The 14,953-nt window shown below is 30.6% G+C and overlaps 1 protein-coding gene, 1 long non-coding RNA gene and 1 pseudogene across 2 annotated transcripts; 2 read left to right on the plus strand and 1 right to left on the minus strand.

Annotated features, from left to right (window-relative positions):
* Window positions 1-4,652: 4,652 nt before the first annotated feature.
* LOC145168806 (large ribosomal subunit protein uL6m pseudogene) lies at window positions 4,653-4,964 on the minus strand (annotated as a pseudogene).
* A 1,840-nt stretch (window positions 4,965-6,804) lies between these two features.
* Window positions 6,805-8,603, plus strand: LOC145109728 (uncharacterized). The gene is made up of 3 exons (XR_013709176.1): window positions 6,805-7,315; window positions 7,425-8,245; window positions 8,341-8,603. It is a non-coding gene; the product is annotated as an uncharacterized LOC145109728 (long non-coding RNA).
* Window positions 8,604-12,679: 4,076 nt separating this feature from the next.
* On the plus strand, window positions 12,680-14,626 carry LOC145104394 (uncharacterized). The gene is made up of 3 exons (XM_079041651.1): window positions 12,680-13,174; window positions 13,256-13,895; window positions 13,980-14,626. Exons 1-3 carry the CDS (start codon window positions 12,680-12,682, stop codon window positions 14,624-14,626), a joined length of 1,782 nt encoding a protein of 593 aa, XP_078897777.1.
* The last annotated feature ends 327 nt before the right edge of the window (window positions 14,627-14,953 follow it).

Below are 14,953 nucleotides of genomic sequence, written 5' to 3' on the forward strand. Positions count from 1 at the left end.
CTGATATTTTAACTAAGTTTTTAAATTCTGTGCAACATAATTTTTGAGTAAATGAAATTGGTGTGGTTACTCCTTTTAGTAGTGGTTAACATTTTGTTTTTGAATGTTAAGTTTCAGGAGGGGTGTTAAAAATATGTTTTAGTATATAAGGTTAACATTCTTTGTTCTTGCAGGGTTGAAAATGTAAGTTTATTTATTGTTGGTTTTGTTATTTATTGTGATGTGGGTAGTTTGTGTATTGTGGTTGATTCTTGTGGGTTGCGATGTACTTTCTTCTTATTTGTGTTCGGGTTGACATGCAGGTTGAGGAGATCTGTTTACTCGGGTACTTAAAGGTGTAGTTGGTTCGTTGCAGCTTGAATCGATTCATTTTTCCTCTCTACACTCTATCAGACGACTATTCTCTCATTCTCTCTTCCTGTATAGAATTAGGGTTTCGTGTTTCATTGTTGTTCTTGATTATTCTTGTAGATTAGGTTGAGTGATAAACAGAGAGTAGATTAGGTTTATTGTAGTGAGGTTATATATGTAAGTACGTTGAAAACCATATGTCTATTTGTCTTCAAATGATATAATGGATGATAATGTTCTGAACGTCTGTTTCTGTGTTTTTTAAGACATATCGTAATCATCGGACCAAATCAATCAACGATCATGATTAAAAAGACGACACGCGATTACCTTGGACAAATTTTATCCAAGGTTGTTAATATTTTTTTTCCATTCCCAACATTTTCTTTATTTGCATATATATATATATATATATATATATATATATATATATATATATATATATATATATTAATTTTGGTCTCTATAGTTTACTCATATTTACTTATTGTTTAAGTTTTGAATTTTCTACAGAACTCATCCCGATTGTTTTCAAAAGTTGCAACCAAGGTTCCTTAGGCTATTATCGTTAATACTCCAACGTTAATTGCTTGTAAATCGAAAAAAAATGTCATTGTTTTTTCTTTAACGAAATCTGACATTTATTTTATTTTCAGGGACTGTAAATTTTAAAAATAAACCTATAATTCTTGGCCGACCTTGTGGCTCAAAGCGGTTTTGGTATATTCCTCTTTTGTTTCACGCCGTCTCCAACCATGGTCGCCTTCTTTTGATCTCATCTTGTCATACATTCGAAGAAACAATTAGGTGGTGATAGCGAGAATATTATGCAACTCGTTATACCCGCATCCAAATCAACGCACCTAACTGAAGCAGCATAAGTAGTATTCTCGAGTCTTTTAGTGGACCTAGATTATATTTGGATTTACCCTAGAGATGCCACCCTCGCTCTCCTTTACAAATGATTGTTGCATCGATTGTGATTCCTCATCATATGTCGTTATTTATGGAATCGGGGAAGGATGCATTTTTGGGGAAATTGCTTCTCTTTCACTTAAAAAATCCTTTTTCGTTCAATTTAAATAGATGGCCGCCATTCGACAAATTTGATATGGCCTTTACAACCGATAATAATCTTCAATACACTACACTTCGAATTTGACGTTAAAAATGATTTGGTAAGGTGGTGGTTGGTGGTGATTGGTCATGGTGGTGGTGCTGATGATTGTGATTGGTTATTTGTATTGATGATGGTGGTAGGTTTGATGTAGTGGTGTTGATTTTCTAGTGACATGGTACTTGTGGTTAGTGGTTGGTCGATGGTTTTTCGAAAGGAGGTGGGTAATTGCCGTAGTGTGTATGGTTGGTTTTTTGGAGGCATATAGATGATGGTTGTGATGTGGGGGTTGGTTTTTCGATGACAGTCTGATGGTGGGGTAATGTGTTGGTGGTGATTTGTGGTTCTTTTATTTAAAAATTAAGATGAAAATAAAAAAATAAGAAATATATATATATATATATATATATATATATATATATATATATATATATATATATATATATATATATATATATATATATATATATATATATATATATATATATATATAGGAGTAGGATCAAATGAGAACACCAAAAAGGTTGAGAACGCGAGAACAAAGTATATTCATTTGCGATTCCATGTATTCATTTGTGGAGAAATAATAAATTTTTACGCCTTTAATTTCAATTGAAGAGAAAATGCATATTCATGTTGATTGTGCGTAAAAAATTTATCATTTCTCCACAAATGAATACATGGAATCACAAATGAATATAGTTGTTCTCGCGTTCTCAATCTTTTAGGTGTTCTCATTTGATCCTTTATATATATATATATATATATATATATATATATATATATATATATATATATATATATATATATATATATATATATATATATTTTAACATGCATTTAAGCATTTCACACGGAGTTAGTCTTAGGGATCATTGGTGCAAGTTATAGAAACTATAAGAATGAAATGTGTCAAAAGTTCAATATTTTTTAGTATGCGTGCAGAAGCATGTAAACCATAAGGACCAAAACTATAACTTATTTTGAAGATAATTAAGATAACACTGGTTATCGCACATGACATTAGTGTCTATATCCCCTATCCTAATCTCCATGCTTAATAAAAGCCTCTCCTAGATGCCACGTGTCAATCTCTTAGACCACCCTTCTGCCACGTGGCATTCTCTCCAACCTTATACTCTCTACTTTTCCCGCCCACTAAATCACTGCATCAATCGACATTCAATTCCTACATATCAGCATTTCAGTTTTCCTTATTTGAAGGATATTATCTTATATCCTAAAATACCTGCAATCAAAACCATAAAATCAGCAATGGTTTTAGGTTAATTAATATTAATATTTCCGAAATTCCTACAAAAAAGGAGCTCATAAGCTACCAAATTTATACTTACATAATTATCTCATAGAAAACGTATATACATTTAAATTTAAAATTACATCTATTGCTAGAATTTCAAATAATAAGATTACTTGGCTCAATCCAATTTAAATTTATACGGAATTTATGTTGATTATATGCAGAACCTTTCAATCATTAATGATACGATTACAATTTCTAATTTATAGGCTAAAATCATGTATATTCAAATTAGTATACGATCAATTTTTTATTTCTTATTCCTTATTATTGCGTACTCACATCATTTTAGCCCAGTTATAAAAGTCTTCCCCTGTAACAATTTATAGAGCACCTCCGGATTCCTGATTCTTGAATTCTACAAAGAGGACCTCCGTATTCTACCAACCTAATCTCAGGATAAAATAATACTCATTATTTTTCAACTCATCGAGCCTCTACACATAAAAGAAATATCTTTTTGCTTCACATAACTTCGATTCATCGGGTTAGTGTACTAAAATTTCCCTTTTTTGCTTTTATTGACGTTGTTTTACTACATAATGTGTGTGTGTGTGGGTTTTTTTATGTGATATCGAAGGATCTTATTATCTGGCTGTGTTTTAAAAAAAAAAAACTTTTTATCCAGTTTTGTAATGTTTTTTCTGTTACATGGATCATTTTTAACCAAATAATACAACTATAATAACATCCTACTTTTGAAAATGCACTTTTAATAGCAATGAACTTTAGAATACTAAAATGTTTCTTTTTTAAAATAATTTTGAAGCCAAAATATGGCAGTGTACTCTTAAAATGGTCACATTAAGGCATCCTATTTTGAATAATCTATAAAAAGTATGTTGCTATTTCCCAAAATGTTTAAAAGTACTCTAAATTCATATCTATTTATTTCTCGTTGATGTTATTTTTTTTTACATTATACATATTTTATATTTGTTGCGTTTTTTGAATTCATACATATTTTTTTTACTTTATAAATATTTTATGTTTATTGCATTTTCTGAGTTTATATCTATTTGTTTCTGGTTGATGCTATTTGTTTTTATTTTTTTATCAAAAAACCAAAGTACATTGCTATTTATTTATCCATGTTTTGGTGTTAAATGCATCAAATAGCAATATGCTTTAGAAGTTAACCTTCAATAATTATAAATAGCTCAAACCTCTCAATTATTTGTTTATACTGTCATTTTATTTTACAATATCTTACTTTCATATTTTACCTACAATATCATTCTACTTTCATATTATTTTATAGGATTTGAGGATTTGCTTAATCTGCTCAAACGGGGTGCAATCTCCTTAGTGAATATTTGTTGAATGCTATAAAAGTTGTTCTATTTCAGGGTACTAACCTTTTAGATAAAGTTTCCCTGTACGAGGATCCAATTTGCCATAATATGTAGTTGGCAAAAAAAGCCATCACCATAAATGTTTTATACCACAAACTCAACAAGTTGCCAGAAAGTAGCATCAGCAGTCAAAAATAGTTAAATTTGGTGACATTTCTCCTTTTTTTTACTAGATTCTCACATCTGATCAGAATTCATTAACTTTATGCTTATATTTAGCTTCAAAACTATTTGATAAGGAGTAATCACATTCTTGAAAAGTATGGTGGTGAAACAAGACTTTTTAATAAAAAAGTAACTGAATAACTCATTACAATATTATGTAGTTAGTAACCTACTTCACTGTTGGTTCCATGTGTTAAGAGGTAAATAGAATCTTGGATTGGGGGTAGAATTTTTAATCATATAGATTATCTTCAAAAAGACAATTGCTATAATTAGTAAAACTTTAAAAATATAGCTTACTTTCTTAAAACTTCATTTTATCTGTAACTATAGCATCCTATTTCTATTTTGATTTCTTGCCCTATTTTTTCTTTATAACTTCATCGACATACATAATACCTTTGCCTTTTGTAATCCTCCAGTGACTAATAGCTAGAACGGCGACAACAAACTGGTGCACCCTTTGCTTGTCGATTCCGGTGCAACAAACGGTATTTGGTTTGAAACAAAATACACGAACAACTGGAGATGCCGATAATTCAATTTCATGATTGTACCCCAGCTTCGGAAACAATAAAAGCCTTTCTGATTTCCGCTATAGCTATGAATCCAACTCCGATTATCTTCAAAAAAAATGAAAGAATTGAGCTTCCATTTTATCAATCATTGCTTGTATACACAACATCAGCAAATCCTAAACTCGACCGGTTGCATAAACAGTTCTATTTGATGGTTAGGTTAAACTATAAATCCAGAATTGATGATTTTCTCGATTAAATCCCTAAATAACCGTTGAAAGCGTAAATCAAGAAAAACAAATTATTAATGCATATGATCTTAAGTTTTATATCTATGTACATAGCGAGCGGGTACATACCTTAAGGTTGCCGGAGAAAGCTATTGTCACCGTCAGTAGTGTTAGAAGACAATCAATCGTCCGAGGAAAACAATTAACGAGATGATGTGTCGTGGCAACTGTGGCTTTGTGTTGAAAGAAACCTTCATTCATCTTTTACCAAAATTCAATTTTGCCCCTTGTAGTTTTAAAATATATACATGTTTATTGTTAAATTTTTAGTTTATTATTACTTTTTTTTATTAAAACGTAGATATAACATGTTTATGTTTAGTAAAGTGAATAACACATTCTTTTGAGAATCAACATAAGTATCATAGGTTAATAACAACCAAAATATATAATATTTTGAATTGTAAAAATGTTAGGTTTGTAAGGATAACATAATTACACCGTAATGAATATTTTTATTTGAAAATTTTATATTATCATGTTTTATTCTAATTTTTATTGTTTTGAAATAATATTTTTCTATGTAATTTTCTATTAACTTCAACTAATACTTTGTACATCCATTTAAATTGTTAAGCATTTATATTTTTAATTCAATATTTAAAACATTACTTATTTATTTTTTATTCATTATTTTTGTTTGTAATTTATTTTTATTTTGTTCATATATATGTTTCTTACATTACTTTATTTTATACTTTGTCATATAACAATAACATTTTTATGAATGATTGTTTTTGTTTTTTCAATCTATTCAGTTTGTCATATTGTCGTATAACAATGACTTAATTTTAGTAAATCACATATATCATTTTAATTTATAATTGATTGTGTTGGATTTATATATTACGATTTCGAATTATTAATAATTTAAATGTTTTTATAAATGTTTTATTTATTTAACTATAACTGAATGGGTCATTTAAAATTTAATAATATCATTTTATGTATTATGGTAACGAATTTTATAAGTCACTTTAATTTATATATCATTATACAAGATGGATATTTTTAATTAATTTATACTTAAACAATCAAAGCATCTTGAATATTAATTATAATCACACGTTATAAAATTAAAGACAAATAATATATATATTGCTCACATGATTTACAACTATCATTTATTTGCTATTTGATTATTATTCAATTCGTCAATTAAAAGGAGCCACCATTCGTATGTAACCCTTAGTTTCAAATTATTAATTTTACTCTTTAACTTACTTTATTATTTTTGATTTTTTATTATATATCAAACAAGAACATGGATGCCACAACGCTAGAGAGAGAAGAAAAAATAAAAAGTTATACTTACATATTCAAACAACTATCGTTAATTTCAACAAATAATAATGTCATTATCATATTCCTTACAAAATATATACATTTATCAATTGGTAAAGATTTTATTATCAATTTTCAATAATTAATTTATAATTTAATCGAAATTATTTTAAAATTTTTTATCCGTGGTGCCCACGGGTTATAACCTAATAAATAATAAATAAGAAGATTTATAGACCTCCCCGATAGAATTTTCCCGCTCATATGATGAATATGAATTCCCCAAATTACCCTTGCATTCCAATTTCTCATCAATTTCTGTTGAATCCGAAAATTTTGCAAGTTTGTTACTTAATTACGTTATGCTATTATAAATCCCGTAAATTTTGGATATGTTCTTGTCCCATATCACGGCTATCTACCCAGTTTAGCTTTTTCATTTTGAAAATCAAATCACACAAACACTTATACCTTCATCAGTTTAAGAAGCTGATTTCTTCTTCCCACCTCCTGTTCTCGCTCTTTTTTCCGTCTCTTTCCATCATTGGTGTAGAGTTATGTATCAAAAACATGGTTTTTTTGTTGCTGCTCTTCGCAATAGCGTAAACCGACAAACTCATCAATGACCGCTCTCCTCTTTTCTATGTTTAGTAATCCCTCTGAGTTTCTCTTTTATTCATCGATGGGCGCAAAACTCTAAGGTTCAAATTTTGGGATGTTTGTGTAATATTGACCAGATGCATGTGTTTTAATTTTAGTGTATTTGTAGATTTTTTGGGTTCGATTTTAACTTCATATTTTCATTTTCAAACCTTGACCACTTGGGTTCTATGAACAACAGAACAAGAAAACAAGTTCATCTCCTGTTTATTTGTTGAAGTTTGGCTTCATCCTCAACTTTAATATAACAAAAGGTAATAAGTTGTATCCTCTCCGATTGACCATGCTATGTAATTTCTTTTACTTGTCTTCATCTTCCTCTATTGTTTCTTTTATCGATCTTTCTTTTAACCTTATTCACAGGTTGTATGCACAATGATTATGGGTTGTTTCTCTTCTACAAACCTGGTTGATTTCTAATTCCTTTTTGGAAATTTTTCTTTGGTTATCTTAACATGTTTATTATGTTCTGTTCTATCTGAAGGCTTCATTGACGAATATGATTGGTTTCAGGCATATTTTTTTTTCTATGTACAAATTTAAATGAAGAAACTCCAAAATTTGAAGAACGTTTCAAGCTTTACAGTCTAGGTCTACTTATCATAAGCTCTTTACCATCAAATGGTGTTAACTTAGTGAACATGAGCGTTAATCTGTGCGGAATTTTATGTGTTTGACAGCCCTATCTCTACAATTATAGTGAGGTTGAAAAGGAAACTCTCCGTATGTGTATTTGAAATCCTAACTTAATGTGTTCTAGGGAGCTGGCTTAAAAATTAGGGAAAACACTCAATGTAATTTAATGCAATTGAATTGATTTTCAGTTATAATTCATCTATTCGTCTGACCTTCAAGGTCAAGGTCCACTGTACACCAGTTCTTTGTATATCTTTGTATTCTCCTCAAAGTTTTTGAATAAGAACAATATAACATATAAAAGAACAGTCCCAATACAAATTTAAGATAAAACAGATGAAATTCTATGCTGACTCCCATACAAATTTAATATAAGTTTGAACTCCAATAGATAGTTTAAAGCTATAACACATAATTCAGATATTTTCTTCATAATTTCTTGGTTTTAAGCATGACCTTTGTAAGAAAAACCATTACAGGTACAATAAGAGAAAACTTTGGAAATCGTGATGATTTAGCAGCTTCTGTTGAATATTCTAATGAAACAGGTAAACCATAAACAATTGTTACTTCCAAAGTTCTAAAATATTGTCAAACATACAATAAACAACACAAAGTTGTGGATTTTGATTTTTTATTAAAGGTTTATAACAAATTTAGAGAAGAGGAGGAACTGGATGAGGCAAGGTTCAAGTTTGTCAAAAGTCAACATGTTCCACATACAGAACTCATTGGAGCAGACATGGCAATAATTTATGAACCGACATTTTTGGAAAGAATTTGACAACTGCAATGGAGGAGCCGACTTGCCTCTGTCATACCCTCATTTAGATTATGCATAATATTAACACCATTCAACCACTATCACATTGTAAACTAAATGTTTAAGGTCATCTTAATATTGGTCTTATGAATTGAATATTAAATCTCAACAGTATTAATAGATTGCACATTCATTCTAATTTCTTTCAAGAGTTTCCTAAGCATAGTTGATCTATAAAAGAATCATTCTTCTCCACATGCCTCTTCCACATTAGTTTTCAGCCAAAAGTGATTTTACTAATATACCCTCCATGCATTTAATGTGTATAAGTCATTCCTTAATCAAATACTTTTTAAACAACAATTTTAAAAATATTGGGAAGTATATATGGTCATATGTAATTAACACGAGCATTTTTTCCACATATACAATCCGTTAACCACTTACCCTTATCATACTTAAATTGCTATATCAATCAATGAGAATCCCTACAAAAAAAAGGAACCAAAAAATGATACAATTCGTATAAACATATCTAATATCATACCATTCATATTCATATTAAATTCAAACATCAAAAAATTTAGATGGTATGACATCTCCAATATCACAATTAATATCATATGGAAATACCTTTTCAGCCTATTCCAATCTATTCCTTCTTAAATCCATTCCTTAACATTAGGAGTTTAAATTTAAATTAGACACAATGATAATATCCAACAAATTAGCAAAAAATTATTATAATTATTTGAAGTTGAGCAATATTAGGCAATAAATCAGCATATACAATCTTATCATAAAGTTTGATACGACAACCCATTTCCTTCCTTTCTTATACTCACTTATTGTCTGATTTTAACATTCTTCTCCATTCACTTTCTGCCATCGGTTTGAAGATTCATTTTTCGGTAACATTTGAAGATTTCTACCATCAGGTAATTTCTAAACACCCCTCTAGGAATGAAATCAGTAAAAGGAAAGGCTTGGGCCATTCCATTCCATTGGGATAATCAAACAAGTTCTTTTTCATTCCGTTGTGCTAATGAACCTTCCCATTCCTTTCCAAATTCTAGCATACCAAACATTTTCTAGAAAATAAATGAAAAAAATATCACTTCATTTTAGGTGATGTTTTTGTGTACTGATTAAGTACAAAAATTTTTCAGAAATATGTACAATGCTATTTTGGTGTGTTCCATCTTGGGACAATTGAAGGAAAAAACCCCTCAAAGAATGAAATCGGTAAACGAAACAGATTGGTTCATTCCATTCCATTATCCTAAAGAAACAAGTCATTTTTCATTCCTATGGAATGAACCATTCCATTCCAAAGTATTCACAAAAAATAAATGAAAAAAATAGCATTGTAGTTTTTGTGATGTTTATATTTAATAACAATGTATATTATAACAATGTACTTTTTTCTACTTTTAAAATACACTTTTATAATCTTATGTATGTGTGTGTTTCCACAGAAACAGTCCCTGTATGACCATGAGATTATAAAAATTGGCCATGGGATGCAAGAAATAACAATGTACATTTACTGATTTGTGTATAATGGCATCCTACTTATATTTCTTTTTATAGCAACATTGTGCTTTCAGCTTTTTAATTGGACTGTTTATCTTTGTTTTTTTTTATAAACACGTACCATTTCAACATTGTACATTAAAACTCAATCTATTTCACCAATCTACTTTGAAAAAATTCCCCATTTTAGCATTATACTTCTAAATCTTTTCTTATTTAATTAACATGGATTTCTGAATATTTAGTTAAACATGGAGCATTTCCATAATTATAGTTAAACATGGACCAATGGACCATATTTGTGACTTTATTTTAATAGTTACTATTTCTATAAATGGAGTTAAGCAACTCTTTCAAAAAAAAAATTAAATCTATTTTAAATGGAGTTAAGCAAGCACTTTTTATCATACTTTTTAAAAACATCATGTATACATATTTTTAACAGGGACCGTTTGTATGTATTGTTTTGGTTGTGTTGGCATTTATGTGAGTTTTGCTTATATTATACCATTGTACTTTAATGTGGCTATATGCATTTCTTTGTGTGTAAACAAGTAAGAAAAAGAACCTGAATAACACTATGACCAACAAACATCCATCTACTATTATGCAAGCTGACATCTACTTTTTCTAATTATACAAAATAAAAAAGACTAAGTCATGAGTTCCTCTGCACATATACAACAAAAAAATCAAAATTTAGGTAAAATGAGAAAAGCTCATTCTTTAGAAATCAAAGTATCAATATGATATTAACTTAAAAATCACAAAGTTATTAAAAAAATACAATATTACAATTCATAAGTTTTCTAAATTAATGATATATTATTTTATTACATAATTAAATTTTTAGTTCTATTTAAAATTAACACCCGTGGGTTCCACGGGTTTTAACCTAGTATATATATATATATATATATATATATATATATATATATATATATATATAGGGGTAATTACTAATCTAACCAAATTAAGGAAGTGATTATCAAATTTTAGCCAAAAATTAGTAAATGTCCAATTATAGCCACGAAACCGTAGATTTCTAAAATCGTCTACTGTTTCGCCATATTGTCTACTGTTTCGTGTTTTGGGAAACCGTAGCTACAAAACCGTAGGTTTTGGGAAACCTACTGTTTCCTCTCGATTAAGCTACGATATCCCAAACCGTAGCCTATGGTTTTGGGAGAAAATACGGTTTTTTTTTTAGTCTACTGTTTTTGGGGTTTCGTCTACTGTTTTGAGAAAAAACCTACGGTTTTAATTTTTTTTTTAATTTTTTTTTATAAATGTAGAATTATTTTAACAATTATTTTGTTAAAAATTTTTAAGAATTCAAAACATTAGACTTTAAAAAAAATAAAAAAAAACAAAAAAAAACGGATTGTTTTCGTGATATAGAGTATTAAAAAGATTGTTTATAAGATGTAGAATTATTTTAACAATTATATTGTTTATAAAATGTAGAGTTGTTTTTTGACAATTATTTTGTTAAAAAAATATTTTTTGTAAAATATAAAAACTAGTTTTGCTAAACTTTACTACTTTTTTGTCAGAGTGGACTACTGTTTTGTAAAACTTGACTACTTTTTTGTCAGAGTGGACTACTGTTTTGTTAAACTTGACTACTTTTTTGTCAGAGTGGATTACTATTTTGAACCTACCCTATATATATTAACTATTTCATATTTTTGAAATTATTTCATATTTTGAAAACTGCACTTCTCTCTAGTTTTTTTATTCTCAAAATTAACATAATGAGTTGTAATGAGTATTTCGTATTGCTCATTACGGATGGAAGATGGGAGTTTGTTAATTCCCAATTATCATATGTTTGGCCACCCGAATACAATCCGAGAATGTTTTATTTCGGTGTTGAATTTTACGAAACCACCACGTACACCGAATTTGTTCATTTGGTCAAGTGCAAGATGGGTCTTCCCGAAGAATCAAAAGTCAGTCTGGCTTATCAACATCCAGAAAAACTATATTATTGTGGTATTGTTGATGATCGTGATATTAGAAAGCTGATCAAGGTAATAAATACCGTTGGAGATAAATCTGTGTCTGTCTATGTGGTGGTTGAAGAAGGCGTATCGCGTAATGAAGTGGATGATAGAGGAAAGGCATCTGCAGCTAATTTATCAAGTGGAAAAGGGAGCAACAACCCAATAGGTAATTTTAAAAGTCCAAGTAAAAGTCAATATCATAGTGTCACTGAAAATGTAAATGTAGTGCCTGTAGTGCCAGAACCGATTATGTATGTTACACCGGAGAATTATAAGTATATCGGTGATAATGATGTTGGTACATATGTTAATGATGTTGCATTACTTTGACCAAAAAAAGCACTAGATGTGGTGGATAAGGTTGGTAATGAATCTGCAAAACAAGAAGTTCCATTTTTGCATGATGGTGAACTAAAAGGATATGACGAGTTTGCGGATTGTGACAAGTTGGATATATCCGGCCTAGAGAGTGATTTTAACGGAGAAGAATTTGATGACGAACCTAAGCTTATTTATTCAGATACCATGTTTCATGGTATGCCCCCATTGCCTTCGTGTCCTGTAAACGATGATGTGAACATTCCATGTCAGAGGGTGGATATAAATGAAGAGATTAAGGTTCTAGACATTTTTGATGACAAATAGTTGCTCAAGCTTGCATTGGAAGACAATGCATGGAACAAGGTAAGCAGTATAAGACTACCAGATCGAGCAAAGGGAGGTTCGAGGTGGTTTGTTTGGTAGAAAATTGTTCTTGGATGGTTAGGGCAAGGGGAATCAAATCGACTACTGCTTTCCAAGTCACAAAAGTTGTTGACCAACACACTTGTTGTGCAACAAAGTTGGAGTCTAATCATCGACAATCAAAGAAAAAGGTACTCGGGCACTTTATCGCTGAAGTATTGGCCGGAGATTATAATAGAGTTTATCGGGGTAATGAAATTGTGAGGGACATCAATTCGAAATTTCCAATCAATATCTCATACCAACAGGCATGGCGGGCAAAACAGTATGCGTTGTTGATGTTAAGAGGTACCAAAGAGGATTCATTCACCAAACTACCAGTGTATCTACACAACTTGGTGAAGCACAATCCAGGAACTGTTACTCAGATAAGAACAGACGATGATGATCGGTTTGAGTTCGTGTTTATCGCGTTGGGTTGCTCGGTAAGCAGTGATAATTTTTATAACAAATATAACATATGAATCCTAATTGATATTTGTAAATGCAATCAAAAATAATTGTAGGTACGAGCGTTCATAAAATATTGTAGGCCGGCCCTAATAATTGATGGTGGTCACCTAAAGGGTGAATTCAAAGGTACGATGTTGCTCGCAGTGACAATGGACGGTCAAAACCAAATCATGCATGTTGCTTATGCCATATGCAAAAGTGAATGTGCGGAGACGTGGTCCTGGTTCCTTCGAAACCTACGTGAATGTATAGGCAACCTGGAAGACCTTACAATCATATCTGATAGGGCTCCATCCATAGCGACGTCAATTGCAAATATATTTCCTCACGCCCATCATGGAATATGTGGTATCCATTTGTATTTCAACATTTCAGCAAAATTTGGAAGCAGCGATACAATACAGGCATTATTTTGGGAGACATGCAAAGTGTATACTATTAAAAAATTCGATAATGGGATGAAAAAAATAAAAAATGTAAATAATCGTGTATGGGAATACCAACAAAACATCAATCCAGAAAGATGGGTCAGGGCACATTTTCCTGGGAATCGTTATTTTCTTATGACATCAAATAGTGCAGAGTCGATAAATTCAATGTCAAGATTTGCAAGAAAGATGCCAATATTGATGTTGATTGAGTATTTTCGTGCAACAATGCAACAATGGAGTTTTCAGAAACGTAATGTTGCAGGTACTAATATTTTATATATAATAGTACTTGAAATGTTATTTTTACTACTCTTATGATATTATGAAATTATATCTATTTTTTTAGCTGAAACAAAAACAACACTCACCCCATGGGCTGAAACGATTATACAAGCTAATAAGAATGCTTGTAATAATTGGATGGTGTACCCTATCTCAAATAGCAGATTTGAAGTGAAAATCTCTACTCACAAAAGTGTTATTGTTGATTTCCAACAAAGAACCTGTACATGTAGGCGGTGGCAAATAGATGGCTTACCTTGTGGCCATGTCATAAAAGTGCTAACAATGAGCCGTTATGAAGATTGTTCAGAATTTGCTTTAAAAGCTTACTTTACAGAGACACTGAGGAAAACTTACGAGGAGTCTGTGAACCCCTTACCAAGTCCATCTGAGTGGGAGATCCCGGATGATTTGATGACCGTGAAGCCACTCATAATGGAGAGACGTCAGCCGGGTAGGCCAAGAAACACTGGCTGTATTCTGTCGCAAGGTGAGCGTCCCATACGACAAGAATGTTCTACATGCGGTCAATTTGGACACACGAGGAACGATTGTACGGGTAGGGGATCGGGGAGCGGATCTGGGGGGAGGAAAAAATCTACACAAAAGGGCATAATGACTGATGAATTTGCATCCGGAAGCGGGTCACAGAACGAAAGCGTGTACCCTACTTTTGATTTCAACAACACATTTGATTTAAATTGTCCTTAGATTAATGTAGGAAAGTAATGAATTCCCGTATTTGTAATTTGTATTGCTTGTATTAAACTGCACTTCTGAGATTATTAATTAAATCTACTTTATTCCATGAAAAATAAAACACAAACATAAAACATTATTGGAAAAGAGATACACCCGTACGAAACATTACATAAGACATTTCACATAAAAGTTCCTTCTACATGAAATATTTGTTATTTTTAACTAGAATCCATGCATCCTCATACTCGAAGTCACTTCCCTCGTGCTCCAAAATGTAATGATCTTTAACCATTTCTAAAAGATCTTTGTCGTTGTTTGGATAACGATACCTGTTTT

Source organism: Lactuca virosa, chromosome 4 (assembly GCF_052849685.1).
Source record: "Lactuca virosa cultivar CGN04683 chromosome 4, Lactuca_virosa_CGN04683_v6, whole genome shotgun sequence".
NCBI classification, from domain to species: domain Eukaryota; kingdom Viridiplantae; phylum Streptophyta; class Magnoliopsida; order Asterales; family Asteraceae; genus Lactuca; species Lactuca virosa.

Excerpts from the sequence above, each read along its gene's own strand:
- LOC145104394 (XM_079041651.1), top strand. The coding sequence starts at position 12,680 with ATGGAACAAGGTAAGCAGTATAAGACTACCAGATCGAGCAAAGGGAGG. Across the intron at positions 13,175-13,255 it reads TTATCGCGTTGGGTTGCTCG|GTACGAGCGTTCATAAAATA; the intron begins GTAAGCAGTGAT and ends AAATAATTGTAG. Across the intron at positions 13,896-13,979 it reads TCAGAAACGTAATGTTGCAG|CTGAAACAAAAACAACACTC; the intron begins GTACTAATATTT and ends CTATTTTTTTAG.